The sequence below is a fragment of the Rhagoletis pomonella genome, unplaced genomic scaffold (genome assembly GCF_013731165.1).
Source record: "Rhagoletis pomonella isolate Grant_MI unplaced genomic scaffold, Rhpom_1.0 Rhpom_scaffold_00001, whole genome shotgun sequence".
Classification (NCBI taxonomy): Eukaryota; Metazoa; Arthropoda; class Insecta; order Diptera; family Tephritidae; genus Rhagoletis; species Rhagoletis pomonella.
Genome location: NW_023458555.1, coordinates 56,100,685 through 56,116,846, shown reverse-complemented (window position 1 = coordinate 56,116,846; position 16,162 = coordinate 56,100,685). Strand labels below are relative to the sequence as shown.

General features: G+C 39.5%; 1 protein-coding gene across 1 annotated transcript; it reads left to right on the top strand.

The window, feature by feature from the left end:
• The first annotated feature begins 5,458 nt into the window (after positions 1 to 5,458).
• Positions 5,459 to 11,296, top strand: LOC118751450. Its single transcript, XM_036486313.1, has 3 exons — positions 5,459 to 6,920; positions 6,980 to 7,411; positions 11,291 to 11,296. The coding sequence occupies exons 1-3, from the start codon at positions 6,915 to 6,917 to the stop codon at positions 11,294 to 11,296; spliced, it is 444 nt and encodes a 147-aa protein (XP_036342206.1). The 5' UTR covers positions 5,459 to 6,914.
• The last annotated feature ends 4,866 nt before the right edge of the window (positions 11,297 to 16,162 follow it).

Below are 16,162 nucleotides of genomic sequence, written 5' to 3'. Positions count from 1 at the left end.
ATTGTATGATTTTTATTTTTTCGCTCAAAGATAAAAATTATTGAGTTTTATTTTTTCACTTAATGATTATTCAAAGAACTCAAAATATCATTTTTTGAGGTAGCTACACTTTAATAAAAGGAATAAGTCCCGAAATTTTTAATAATAATTAGTTATAACTAATTATTATTTTTAAGCAAAAAAAAATAAAGTAATGATTAAATGCTTATTTGGTTTTATAAATCCATATTTTGGTACGAATGGATAAAAGGCTTGATGCCCGGAGTTTCCAGTCAGAAACTCTGATCTTTGCCACAAATGTGCAATCATATATTTTTTTAATTAATTTATTTTTTTTAATATTTACATGAAGTGTGTGACTTTTCAATTAACACTTCAAAATTCACTTTTCATAAAACGACAACCGCGCGCTTACAAGATTTTTTCGTTTTGACAACTTTGGACGTTAGTTGATTTGCTTTTATTTTCCTTTTCCCCATATTTTTTACAATTTTTGCGCATTTCTACATTTGAAAAAATGTAGAAATAGCCAAATTACATTTTTGGTATTTTTTTACCATCTCTCCGCTTTTCTTATAAAAAATCTAAAAATAGTCAATTTTCATTTTAGCCTAACATACCGCAAGAGCAAAGCAAAAAGGTGAAAAATGTCATCTCTTTCTGTGGTAAAAATTTAGTTTGGTGAACTCTCGCATCAAATATTTATTTTGGTGAACTCCCGTATCTCAAACCTTTCAGAATGTAGTAGTACTAAAAAAATTTAACATTAACATTTGCTCCTTCTCATTACATTAACATTCTCTGATATATGTTTTAATAAACAACAAAAAAAGTAGAATTTAATAAATAAAAATATACCACCCTTTCCACTGGTTTTTGAATCAGCGCGAAAAATTGGAAAAAAGCAAGCTACATTTTTGCAGCATGCACCACAGTACTCATAAGCTGACGGCGTAAATTTGCAAATATGTATCACCAACGGCAGCTAATTTATGTAAATTTGCCACAAACCTCTCACTTCACCATAGAATATGGTAGTTAAAATTGGTGTGGCGAACTCATAGATCTCAGTGGTGAACTCCCGCATCTCAGATCTTCTAACTAGTACTTGAAAAAATGTTACTTAACATTTGCGCCTTCTCATTACATTTCACACAATGATTTTGGCCACCATGTTAGCCATTTGACTTCTGCTAGCATTATGACATTTCCAGAGAACTTATAAAATTATAAATTATAAAAAATTATAAGTTCTCTGCATTTCTATCAAAATCATGCTGCCTGCCACAAAAAAAAGATTTTTCAACTGCCTTTGAACAAATTTCAAACAGATTTCAAAACGAAAAATCAGTAGTCATTTTAATAAAGTAAAAAATGAATTGCGCGTTTGAAAAGCTATGGGAATTTTATAAACTTGTGCAAGGATTCCGGAGTGAAATTTTTTACTTTTTCTCGTTTATTAGAAATAAGTGGTTAGAAGCTTGTAACATGAAGGAATTAAATCTTCCCGAAGTACGATTTGTTTGTTCAAGGCAATACATCACTCCCCACATAAAAAAAATCGCTACTGTTTTTCCATTGTAATTATAAAATCTATTATATTTTAAGACGTGCACCAAAATATTTCGGAAAAATATTAAGATTTACGTGAGCTGGACCGATCTGAAAATACCTCCTTAAGTTTTTTTATAAACAAAAATAGTTTGTTTAGAGTATTTTTTGAAAAATATCACCTCAGATGGCAAAACAGTTTAAAAAATTGCAGAAAATTATAAAAAAAAATAACTCAACAGAATCCTAATGATGATTGGTTTAAGAAAAACTTAATAATAATATAATAGATTGGCGCTTACACATATGTTAGTGTTTGGCCGAGCTTCTCCTCCGAATTGTGGCGTGCGCCTTGATGTTGTCACACAAAGCGGAGGGACCTACAGTTTTACGCCGACTCCGAACGGCGATTGTATTTTTATGAGAACCTTTTTTTCATGGCAGAAAAACACTCGGAGGTTTGCCATTGCCTGCCGAGGGACGACCGCTGTTAAGAAAAAAATTTTTTTCTATATTTTTATGCGATGTTGCTTTGACCAGGGTTTGAACCCAGGTGCTGCGGAGTGGAAGCGCGCACTGCTTACCACTACACCATAGCGGCCGACAAACTTAAACTTAACTTAAAAACTTAACGAAAAACTTAAATAACTCGGTCAAAACTTCACCAATTTAGACTTATAAGCAGGGAACGGATTTTATGGAAATTGCCTTTTTTTGCTAAAGAGATAGAGTATATTCGATTAAGAATGTCCACGATTTAGTTTTCCCTGATTCCATATATACACACTTGATGTTGCCTTTTTTAAGAAATTGCCTTTTTTTTGCTTTTTCTACCTTTAATTGTAAAGGGTAAGGAAAAATCCCTTAATACTGATAATACATATATGGGTATTTCCATACGTCGCATACGTGACAGTCGTACGTTTCAATGTGATACAAACAAGGAATACCATTTGTTTTCTTTAACTTTTTTGGGCCATTGTATAGCACATAATTAGCTCTATATTTAACCGAAAAATCCAAAACAATCGAACTGCTTGGTCCTGAAATATAAGCATTTAACGGGAGTGTCGTTACGTGACAAAAAAATGGAAGTAGATTTTTTCGTTTCTTACAAAATCGCAAAACTCTGCGAATTGTGGATGGCTATTTTCATGAAACTTATTTTAATATGATTTGGAGCAATTCTAGTTGTTTTTAGAGTTTTTTGAATTAATGCAACTTGTTTCAATTTTCTTTTACAACCTCAAGTGTGAAACGTCACCTTCCGATGGAAACACCCATATGTAATACTTCTATATTGGCAGTAAGCTAACTTCTCAATGTGTAAGCATTCCGAAAGCAAAGCGAGACAGTCTAGTACCGTTTTTGTCAATGTATTGTGCACTTGAGTGCCGTTTTTGTATACAGGGTGTCCCAGAAGTAACGTGCCAAACTTTTTTGAATTAAAAAAATCGTGCCTTTTCATGTATTTTCTTTAACTGCATCTACAAATTTTTTATGTAAAATACTTCCAGATAGTTGCTCAAATGCAATGTAGTTAAAATATATTAAGGGACCATCATAAAATTAGGACTATTTTGAGATTTTTAATTTTTGGTATTTTCTTTCCCAACTTTGACTATCGCTGGTGAAAAAAAAATGTACTGAGCTATAACTTTACATTACATAAAAAAATTGCTCATTTAATAAAGATTTCGGAAAGGGGCCACTCTTACTGTTTCGAATAGAAAAAAGTTATAGCCGCTTTTGTTGGTAAAGGACTGAGACACGCTAGAATGTATTTAATATATTTAAATTTAAGTTGCTCTTGTTACCGACCAATGACAAGCTAAATAGTACAAAGGTACATTATTACCTGCTCCTGAAATTATTTTATGTTACTTACCGGAATTCGGACTAGAGTCTATAACAAGGGCTATATCTATCAATATTTTTTTGTGGAGGATGGGTTCACGTGAAATAAAATATACATGAGTTGTTTGAAGAAAAATTTATTCATTTATTGATAAAATATGCTCAAATTGGCAACCTTCTGCTCTAATACAAGCTAGGCACCTTTTAAGAAAAGACGTCATTTTTATTTATTTCAAGTTCAACCTACTGGGCTTAGCCCTCACAGGTTCCGATGGTACATAATTAAACATAACAACATTAAGGTATAATTTTATAATAAATAAGGGTAGGAAACAAATTTAATTCATAAAATAATATTTTAAGTAATTTTTGAATGACTCCCTGGTCATGTCGATATCGACTTGGGAAGATATAACATTAAGTAGCGACATAAACTTATGAATCGGTTCATTCAGGCCGTAAATAGTTCTTCTATATTTATTATAGAAGATAGATTTATATCTGAGAGGTCTGGCGGGAGCGTTAAAGGACAGAAGCGATAATAACTCAGGTGAATCAATTCTGTTATGCATAACGTCCTTAATGAAGATAATGCCTTGAACAGTACATTCGGCGAAGCGCAAATTTTGTAAAGCTTCTCTGAACTCTCTCTAATCGATCGGAATGTGCTGTGAATGCCGGATCCCAAATAAGGTTGGCATATTCGAGACAAGGCTTGAAAAGAGGCTTTTAAGAGTCAGCGGGTCTATAAATTCCTTTGAGTTACGTTTTAGGAAGCCGAGTTTTGAGGTGGCAGCAGAAATTATATATTCCCTATGATAGTCGAAACTAAACTTGGTGTCGAGATAAACTCCTAAGTCTTTCACAGTGGTAACACGCTTGAAGCTAGCATCTGTTCCGTACACATAATTAAATGTTATCGGGCAAGCCGACCGCGAGAAGGTTATGAGTTTTTCGGTAATTTAGCATTAATCCGTTACATTTACACCATAATATGAGGGAGTTAATATCATTCTGCAGAGCTATGAAGTCTTCAGGGAGCTTAATAGGATGATAGAGCTTGAGATCGTCGGCGTAAAGTAAATATTCACTATGTTTGAAGACCTTAACGACATCATTAATAAAGATAGTGAAGAGTAATGGGCCTAGATGGCTACCTTGGGGGTACACCAGAAGTAACTGAAATTGCCCGAGAGAGACTGTCACCAACATTGACTATTAACTTCCTATTCTTCAAGTAGGACTCAAGCTAAGTTAAAGTGATGGAATGAACTCCCATCATCCAATTTGGCGATAAGTAGGTCATGGTCTAAACTGTCAAAAGCCTTAGTGAAGTCTGTGTAGAGAACATCGACATGAGATCCATTCTCTTTTGCGTCCAAAGCGAAATTTGAAAAAATAGCGAGGTTGGTACATGTAGACGTTCCAAGATAGAAACCTTGGTGCTTGAAAGCGGAGAATAAGTATTTATTAACTAGCTTGTCTAGTCGGTCGGCGAGTTTGGTCGGCGAAAATCCTCCGGCTGAACCCTCCACGAGGGTGCCGACTGGTAATGGCCACTACAATTTAGGTTCTGTACGATGTCAGAATGGTGTCCAGCTAAGATCAGAAATCAGTGCTATGTGCTTAAGCTCCTCAATAGCTAAGTTATATGGAAATGGTTTTTGATCGTGGCCTATGGAGGTAATGGAGGAGCAAACCTCTCTAAAAAAGCTCTGGGTTGGAACAAGGTGTTAGACGACCCGTGCTGATGTTCAGCCTGGCTGGGGACCCAGATTAACAAATAGCCCAGTCTCGAACGGAGTGCTCCGGATACCTGGCGACCTCCGGTTCTATCAAGCCTTACCTGCGCACACGGACCTCTGTGCGGGCGGACCTCCATTGTCCGACACTCGTGGGACCAAAATTATGAGCGCAATTTACAATAAAAAACAACACAACAAGGAGGACGGCCCTCCAAAAAAAACCGACAGGGGTGGCTCCAATTAATGCTACAGCCTCGAGCAGGGCATTTATCGGACCGCCAGTGACAGGAGTTAGGGGGGGGCTTAAGCGGTAGGGCTGGTCCTGGTACGAGTACCATAGGAGGCAGAGGGGGGAGTGGAGGCTTGGGCAAACCGGTCTCCAACCGATTCATGGCTGGAGCTGCAGCGTCAGCTCCGCCTAGGGAAGTCAGACCCCAAAGAACACACACCTTAACCCAAGGGCGGGGTTCGGCACCTGCTTCGAAAATAACCCGGCAGGATGCTGCCGACATTCCGAGCAGCTCGAGGAAAGTTGCAAACACAGGCCTGGGGGGGGTCGGCTAAACATGTCCGCCCCTCGAAGCAGGCCTATTATGACAAAAAGGCCATGAGGGTCGTGAACAAGATCGGGGACCTGCCGACAGAGCAGCTCACGGAGGAGCAGGTTAGGTCACTGGAGTGGGCGAGGGGAGTAGTAGCCAGCTTGGGAAGACCGGCAGGCTCTGCTCCAAAAAGGCAGCGGTCTGCTGAACAGGCAGGGGGTGGGGTCACCAAAAGACTAAGAACAGGTGGCCATAAATACCCCACCTTCAGGGACGTAGTGAAGGGAGGCGGTGAGGTACTGGCAATCATCGACAGAGGGGAGGAGGAAGGGACTATCCCCAAAGAGAAGTGGAGGTTGGTGGAGGAAGCGATCGCCGAAATCTACCTCCAAGTCCTAGAGAAAAATCCTGGACCTCCTCCTCTCTGCCATGATTCCGGATGGTATCAGGGTAGAGCTAAACTCATCGCCTGCGAGGACCATAGGTCAGCCCAGCTCTATAGGTTGGCCGTTAGTAAGGTAGGTGAAGTTTGGCCGGGAGCCAAGCTCGAGGCCGTCAACAAGGAAGATATTCCTAGCAGACCGAGGGCTCGAGTTTGGATTCAGGCCAGACCCGCCGAGCCTGAAAGAATTGAGCGGATCTTCAGATCCTGTAATAAGGACCTGCCAAGTCATAATTGGAGGGTAGGGAAGATAGAGAAGCCAGTAGAGAATAGAAGGCAGGTGTTGCTGATCCTCAACGCCGAATCGCTAGCCCCACTGGCGCAAAAGGATTGGATGGTGAGATTCGGGTTTAATGACGCAACCATTCGAATCTACCGCAGCGACGAGCCGAGCTTGGACCTTAGTGAGGAGAGCGACAAGTCCGGCCTGCGCAGCGGTGGTGAAGAAGGGTTGCCCAGCAGCCAATGCTCAACTGACTCGGAGAGGCTATCCGGATTGGGGCCATTATTCTACGAAGAAGACCTCCTCGCCGATGACACCGAGGGTGAGGAGATCGAAGAGGCGGACGTGGATGTCACGATGGTGGAGGTAAAACGGACAGATTCTGATGAAGCTGATCCAGATCAACCTCCACCACTCTAAACTCGCGTCTGCGAACCTTGAGGTCCGCCTGGCTGCCGGTGGACTCGACGTTGCCCTCATCCAGGAACCGTGGATACACGGCAATAAAATCTGCGGACTTGGGATGAAGGGCTTTAAGCTTATTGCCGCACAAAATGCAGGTAAGACGCGAGCTTGCATATTAGCAAGGAACAACTTAAACATCTTCCTGCTCCCACAGCTTAGTGACGGCGATCTGGTAGTGGCAAGCATTGAGCTGGACAAAACCAGCTTTTGGGTAGCCTCTGCCTACATGGCCCATGACAAGGACGTGCCACCAGACGGGTTTCGGACCTTCTTCGAGGAAGCAGCCTTCAAGAACAAACCACTGGTTGCCTCCTGCGACGCTAATGCCCACAACTTGATGTGGGGGAGTACGGACACGAATGCTAGAGGTGAGTCGTTACTAGACTTCATTCTAGGGAACAAACTTAGTGTCTTGAATTTAGGCTCAGAGCCGACCTTCATAACAAAGAGTAGAGAGGAAGTTTTGGACATAACTCTGGCTTCAGACATGTTTGCCCATAAAATCAAGAGATGGAGAGTACTGAAGGAAAAATCGTATTCTGACCATCGTTATATTGAATTCGAAATAGATCTTAAGACCCTCCAAGTAAGGGAGTTCAGAAATGTTAGAAATACCGACTGGGGGGTTTACAATAATAAATTAAGGACTTTACTGCCAAAGATACCTCCCCGAGACCCCCCACGCAGGTGGAGCTGGAGGGGTTGGTTAATCAGGTTACAAAAGCCATGAATAGTTCTTTGTCAGCCGGGTCCCCGGTTGTTCGATACAGGGGAAAAAGCAAACCACCTTGGTGGTCGAAACAATTATCCTTGTTACGTGAATCTAACAGGTCAATGTTCAACAAGGCCAAAGCCACGAGAGCAGCAGAGAACTGGGAAGCCTACAAGGCTGATCTGAAAATATACAAAAAAGCAGTTAGAACTGCGAAACGTAAATCCTGGCAAAGTTACTGCAAGGGAATTGAGGAAACCACGGAAGCGGCCAGATTAAGAAGAATTCTCGCAAAGTCGCCATGCAACCTTGGCTATCTCAAGGGTCAAGGGAACTCATGGACTACGACGAGCGAGGAATCTTTAGGTCTCCTCCTGGACCACACACTTCCCTGGAAACAAGCCGGTGGAACCTAATGACCCCCAGAATGAAGGGGGGCTATCTGATCTGGGAAACCGACTGATTACAAACGAAAAAATTGAATGGGCTATTAAGACTTTTGGTCCTTACAAGTCACCGGGACTTGATGGAATACACCCGGTAGAGCTACAGCAATCACGGGGTACTATCTCTCCGTTCATTGTGGTTATTATAAGAAGCTGTCTTAACATGGGCCGGGATGTAGCCTAGGCTGGAGAGAGACTAAAGTCTCCTTTATACCCAAGGCGGGCAGGTCCTCTCATACCAACCCTAAGGACTTCAGACCCATCAGTCTTACGTCTTTCCTTCTCAAAATTTTAGAGAGGATAGTGGATGATTATGTACGGGGCGTGATACCAACAAGTAGGCTCTCCCCAGCGCAGCATGCCTATACGAAAGGCAAATCCATGGAAACCGCCTTGCACTCGCTCGTTGGGTTGGTGGAAAGAAGTTTATTCGACAAAGAGTACGCTCTGGTTGCCTTTGTAGACATAGAAGGCGCCTTCAACAATATTAACGCAAGCGCCATAACGGGTGCCTTAGAAGAGCTTGGAGTTGACCAGAATGTGGCGGTGCTGATCGAGTCTATACTTGTCAGCAGGACGATAACCGCTAAGCTCGGCAACACCACAATAAGCAGAAAGGTCTGTAGAGGCACTCCTCAGGGAGGGGTTCTCTCCCCTCTTCTCTGGAATCTGGCGGTGAACTCTCTGCTGGTGGCACTAGAGAGGGGGGGGTTGCCATGTCACAGCATATGCTGACGATCTGGCAATTGCCGTCAAAGGCAAATACCCAAATACTCTGATGGAGATTCTGCGCTCTAACATGGCCACGCTTAGGAACTGGACAGAGAGTAGGGGACTCGGAGTAAACCCCGAGAAAACCGAAGCAATTCTCTTCACAAGGAAACACAGGCCTCCCATTGTCTCCCCGCTAATCTTTTTGGGTGTGGAGATATCCTTGAAGGAGAATGTTAAGTATCTAGGACTCATATTAGACAGGAAACTAACGTGGAAACCTAATATAGAGGAAAGAGTAAGGAAGGCCAACGTTGCATTATACACATGCAAAAAGCGGTCGGAATCAAGTGGGGGTTAACACCTCGTATTACACACTGGCTATACACCTCGGTGGTCAGGCCAATACTCTTATATGGAATACTTGTATGGTGGCCAGCAACTCAAAAGGCAAGTTACCTAAAACTATTGAGTAAGGTCCAAAGAACAGCGTTTCTATGCATTTCGGGTGCCTTAAGGACCACCCCAAATAAGGCGCTGGAGGTGATTACCAATTTACCCGCAATAAACCTGGTGGGAAAATACGCGGCCGCCGATTCAGCGCTCAAACTAAGAAGTATGGTGCTATGGAAGGATCGGCGGTTTGGTCACGCTTCCATACTTCACACTCTGGGTAGTTACAACCAAGAAGTCGACTACTCCGCTCCCAAACCAATCTTCAATAGGCTCTTTAAGACGAGCATCCCGTCAAGAGGAGAATGGCAAACGCCAAGACCATGGAGACGGGGGGAATTGAATTTTTACACAGATGGATCCAAGCTAGACAATAGGGTTGGCTACGGAGTTTTCTCTAAGGAACTAGGACTGGAAATATCCGTCCGAATTCCGGACCACTGCAGTGTCTATCAGGCAGAAGTTTTAGCTATAAAAGAGGTGGCTGTGTACCTTAGTACACATGCCGTAACGAAGACTACGATTAATATTTTCTCGGATAGCCAGGCGGCCATTAAATCAATGAACATGGTAATGCTGAGGTCGAAGGTTGCGCAGGAATGCCTCGCAGCTCTAAACGATATTAGCACCGTGTTCAAGGTCAGCCTCATATGGGTTCCGGGACACAGAGATATTGAAGGAAACTGCAGGGCTGATGAGCTAGCCGGGAAAGGTACGAATCTACCCCTATGTGAAAACAGGGGCACTATTGGGATACTCATGGCAACCTGCAAATTAGAACTTCGAAATAGCATGATCCAAGAGGCCAACAGGTCATGGCTAGAGGAGGGCACATGTAGAACAACCAGGCTGCTTTGGCCGCAAATAGAAAAGAAAAAGACGAAAGAGTTGCTGTGCCTCTCAAGAGAGGGCATTGCGAAGGTCACGGCTTGTGTAACCGGTCACTGGCTATTTGGCAGGCACTCTTCAAGACTAGGAATTTTCTCCCACGAATATTACAGAAGTTGCAGAGATGAGGAAGAGGAAGAGGAAGAAACCGTAGAGCACTTCTTCTGCAGCTGCCCAGCTTTGGCCAAGAGGAGAGCAAGCTTTTTAGGCAGGCCCTTCTTTAGCTCTCTTACGGAACTATCACGCGTAGGAATAAAACCGATTCTACGCTTTATAAGAGCCTCAAATTGGTTCTCTGAAGAATAGTCACCGAGGTTCCCGTGTTCTGCAGTGGTACCACAATGGACCTTCAAAAGGTCTAAGTGAGTTGGTAAATTGAACCGACTGCCACATCAACCTAACCTAACCTAGCTTGTCTAGTAATTTTGGAATTATTGAGAGTTTAGCGATTGGTCTATAGTTTTCTACTAGATTCCTTAAGCCCGATTTAAAAATAGGTACAATGAAAGTAATTTTCCACTCATCTAAGAAAGTACCTAAATCAAGGCTTTTATTAAAAATTAGAGTCAGAGGTATGAACAGTGTCTTAGCGCAGTTTTTAAAGAAGCAGGGTGGCAGGAGATCGTAACCTGCTCCTTTTGAGGCGTCTAACTCTAATAGACCCTCAAAAACCTCTGTTTCCGATACCGACATTTTTCCTATGTTAACTACCTGCTGGAATTGAAATGATTGGGAGCAAACTTCAGTATTTTTAAAGCTTTCATATACGTGACCAAAAAAGTTCGCAAACAAGTTGGAAGACTCTAGGGAAGAGGTTGATGCCGTTCATTTTGCGTTTGGAGTTATAAAATATTCAAAAAGATTTACCCCTCTATTCTAAGAGAGTCACAAAACTTAGCTCATCACTGTTGTGATTTCTAGTGCGCCGAGAAATGTATCACAAAAAATTCGATTTTGAGTACTAGAAAAATACACAAAAATTTAAAAATTTGTATTGTAGCGGCATATTTTTTGCAGCGGCAAGCTTTGAGGCGCAGTAGAAATCACAGCAGTGATGAGCTAAAGTTTGTGACTTTGCTAGAATACGGCTGTTAGAGTTACTTTTGATTTTAGACTCCATCGATTTTATGTAGGTTTTGTGCAAGAACCTAGAAAGGGCTCCGAATTCCATTCTGAGCTGAAGAAAAATTCCCTTATCTTGTAGGGATAAGGTTCTTTTGAACTTTATGTATGCTTTATTTTTTTGGTATTTCAGGTTTAACAATCTATGGATATACCATGGCAAACTGCATTTTCTTTTTCTTGTGTGTATAGGGACGTAAAGACTTAAGCATTCTTCGACAGCTTTTTTTGAAAGTAATGTACATATTTATTAAATCCAAGTGTTTTAAGATCTTATGCCAATTTATTGAGTCGACGAAGTTGTTTATGGCAACATAATTGGCCTTGACGAAGTTATAGTATAGTTCCGGTTCAGAAGGAGCACTGTTGAATCTATAAAAAGAAAAACTAATCACTAGGGCCTTATGATGAACAGATTGATAAGTCAGAGGTGAGTAGCATCTTAAGATCTTATAGACTGGATCATTACTTATGAAAATTAAATCTAATATTCTATCGAGATCGTTGGCGATATTATTTATTTGAAATAACTTGAGCGAATATAAAGAGTCGCATAGTAGACATTCTGAATTTTTTTTTAAGTTGAATGGAGTTAAAATGAGATCTTCAACATTAAATATCCATTGACTGTTACCTAAGTTGAAGTCTCCCATAATACAATGTGCCTGGAAGGGCTGTAAAGAACTTACGAGGGCATTTATGTTGCTAATATGGGTTTGATACATTACGTAGTCGCTATTGGGCGGAATATAACTAATGACAAACATTATCTCATTTACTCCATCTTCACGTGGATCTCCAATATTAACAGCAACACACATTTGCTCGGGGAGAGTGTCTGTTTGTATAAGACACACTTCACGGCTAGCGAATTTAGTTGACACCGTAATGAGAACCCCTCCACCTCTTGTAACACCCGAGTTCGGACGACAGAAAATCTGCTGTCAACCATGTCTCAACTAAGATGATAATATATAATATTTGGATATTGGGTGTTATGCGATTAGGATAAGTATCCGAATCGGTTGGCGGGCCAAAGCTCTGCGTTCAGTAACTTTCCGCAAAGCGATTCCGTGACACCCAGCTTAAAATTAACCCGCGTCAGGGAGTCCGTCGATACATCCCGTTTAATGAGCTTGAAGCATGATAACGATTGCTTGTCAATGCCTGTATGTCTGGCCACATAGTTAATTACCTCTTCTGGTTCAACTTTCGGTAGAAAAGAAGACAAATATAGCCATTTGAAGCGAGAGGCGACGCCCAGCTCAGAGCTTTTGTTAGCACCAACAACACGCATTCCATGTTTATGTTTATCATTCGTTTTGTTTACAACAACGCTGTCTGAGCTATGATTATTATCGATGTTTTGATCGCCTTTCTTCACAGTGTTACTAGCCGACGCCGCTGCCTGAGTCGAATATGCCATGGGTGCCAAAGCGGAGTCCCGCTCGTATCAGCAACACTAGCAGAGGCGGCAGAACAAGAGATTATATGCGTGGGCGTATTCAGAGTACGCGCAGTAGAACTAGCATCGAAGTCGTTGACGCCCGCGGCAGCAGTAATTATCTCTTTTATGTAACTGTTCGCCTTTTGCTTTATGTTAAGAAAGTCGCGTATATACGTGCGAAGGCTTTGGACCTCATCAGTCAGCGATGAAATGGCACACTCCTTATCGTGGAGCTTACTTTGTAAAGAGCACAGCTCTGTACGAAGATCTTCAGTAGTTTTAGCAAGAGTAAGCATATCTATGACTTGCGCTGAATTTAGTAACCAAACTAAAGAACAAGACTCCACTTCCCTCCATTTTCAAAGTTTAGCCAACAAAGTAAAGGAGTCCGGCTGTCCATGAATGCTGTAAACGAGATTGAGGCGAAAGTGTCTGCTCTGGTTTTTGCGGAGATGCAGAACTATTCATCAATTGAATTTTAAAAATTTGTTTTGCAACGTTTTACCTAACGCATTCCAATAAAAGTACAATCATATCATATCGCACACGATCTTCAACGGTGACGCGGCTCAAAATAACACGTTTGCCAGAAACTGCGAAAAACGACTTTAGACTTTACCAAAGGGTCTTTTCAACAAATTATAACAAGAATGTGCTCCAGCTTTTGCTCAAAGGTAAATAAAAGCTCTGCGTACATTTTTGGCGCAAAATTTCAAAAATTACAAATTGTGAATTGTGTCACTTTTGAAGATCGTGTGCGATATGCATTAAAAAGATCTCAAAATGGTTGTACTTGGTAATTTAAATTAAAATATTTATGTATACCCTTGTCTTCGGCTAATTAGTTACGTTTTGACCACATTTGGCAATATTACTTTCGTTTATTTAATGCTTCTTTTTATAAAAATCCAGAGCTTATTTCGAGGTGTCGATATATTTAAAAACCGTCATTTAAATCCAAATTTCCAACTTTGTAAAAAAATTTAAAACTCAACAAACTTTACTAATTTTCCCAAAAATTTCAAACTTATTTAAAATTTTGAGAAAAATTTTAGCTATGCAATTTTATAGCCCATTCCATTTTTTAGTATAAGGTGAAATTTCAAGACGCTGAAAAATCGCGTTAAGTTTTAATATTTTTTTTGCTGACGGTGGTGGGCATTTTCTTCCATATAAAAGAAATTTCGTCAGCAAAAAAAAATCATTAAAAATCAACGAGATTTTCCAGCGTCTTGAAATTGCACCTTATACTAAAAAATGGAATGGGCTATAAAACTGCATACCTTAGCAAAGTTTGTTGAGTTTTGAAATTTTTTAGACATTGAACAACCGGCCCTAAATAAACGAATGAAATATTGCCAAAACTGGTCAAAAAGTAACTAACTCAATCAGCTGACAAATGTAAGTACAATTATATATGTTAAAAACATCTCAAAATGGTTGTAGACCAACTAATTAATGTAGGTATAAGTACCTGAAAATTAAGAAAAAGTCTTTTGACAGTTTCAATTAAAGTACAAACTATTACTTCTCTGGATAAGATTACTAATTAAAAATATTAATACTTTTACTTACTTAATTCCAATAAGTATAAAAATATGAGTATAAATTATATATGTTAAAAACATATAAAAATGGTTGTAGAACAACTTATTAATTTATGTATAAGTACCTGGAAACTAAAAAAAAAGTCTTTTGCCAGTTCCAGTTAAAGTACAAACATATTCTTAATTTATTTATAAAAAAATTCTTAATTTATGAAATATTAATAAAATACGTTTTTACAGTTGAAATATGTACCTACATTTTTATTTATAAGTATTTAAATACACATTTTTACATATAACGGGTGATTTTTTAAGAGCTTGATACCTTTTTTTTTAAAAAAAACGCATAAAATTTGCAAAATCTCATCGGTTCTTTATTTGAAACGTTAGATTGGTCCATGACATTTACTTTTTGAAGATAATTTCATTTAAATGTTGACCGCGGCTGCGTCTTACGTGGTCCATTCGGAAAGTCCAATTTTGGGCAACTTTTTCGAGCATTTCGGCCGGAATAGCCCGAATTTCTTCGGAAATGTTGTCTTCCAAAGCTGGAATAGTTGCTGGCTTATTTCTGTAGACTTTAGACTTGACGTAGCCCCACAAAAAATAGTCTAAAGGCGTCAAATCGCATGATTTTGCTTATTTACGAAGCCATTCAACCAGAAATGAGCCTCATCGCTGAACAAAATTTGTCGATAAAAAAGCGGATTTTCTGCCAACTTTTCACACATTCAACACATTTCGAACCGAACACTGATTTTGGTAATAAAATTCAATGATTTGCAAGCGTTGCTCGTTAGTAAGTCTATTCATGATGAAATGTCAAAGCATACTGAGCATCTTTCTCTTTGACACCATGTCTGAAATCCCACGTGATCTGTCAAATACTAATGCATGAAAATCCTAACCTCAAAAAAATCACCCATTACATATGCACATATCAGTAGTATTACAGGCTAACCTAATATTCACGCACGCCGCCAATTTATTGTCAAAAATTTCTCATGCACATGCAACTTGTATGAGATCAACCGAAATTGAACGGCGTGCGTATGAAGCTAACTCAATTTCCAATTTTTGTTCTGCGTGACATTTTGATTTGACGTTTCGCTCAATGAAATCAAATGCAAACGCATGCAAGTCGATTTCAGGTGACGCAAAAAAAACAAATTCGACGGCATGCGTACCAAAACGCAAGCCGCGAATATTAGGTTAGCCTGTTAGGTACAAAAATATGCAGGCCTTTTCTGCTGACCAAATTTGTCGGAATTGAAATGTCAAAAAGTCCTGTTTAATTTTATTTAAATATCTTCATGTTTTTTTCCTTGAAATACAAATATCGTTACCTTAATACACAATGGCCCTAATCAACATTTTTTTTAATTTAAAAATAGTATAAAAAGAATATCAAAAACCGGTAGGGCTTTTTAAAAAGTGGCATGTAACTCCGTTGTTTTTGGTGCTAACACTTTAAAATTTTAATTAAGTGTATTTTAATAACTATATCTTACCAAAATCTGTGAAAAACGCAGTTTCGTAAAAAGTGTTGGTTAGGGCCTTTGTGGATTAAGGTAACGATATTCTGATTTCGAAAAGATGATAGTTTTTCCAAAATCATCCTTTTACAATTCAAAAGCTACTTTTACAGTACAAAAGTTATACACTCACGGAAAAAAGTATTTTCACAGAGAATTTGTAATAATGTATGCAAAAAATTCTATTTTAATTGTTTTCGTTGATGTCTTATAAAAATATGCAACAAAAATAATTAAAGCTGTAATTTCTAAGCTTTGTGCAAAACTCAGGAACATTTAAATAATGGTCAACTTTGTAATTCGATTTTTTATATTTTTTTTAGCACGCGTTTTTGTAGCCCATCCAATTTTAATATAAAGTGCAAGTATGAAGTTTTTAAAATATCGCGTTGATTTATGGCAATTTCTTCACACATTTTCTTCAATACAAAAAACATTTTCGAATGTGTAAAAAAATTGCCATAAATCAACGCGAT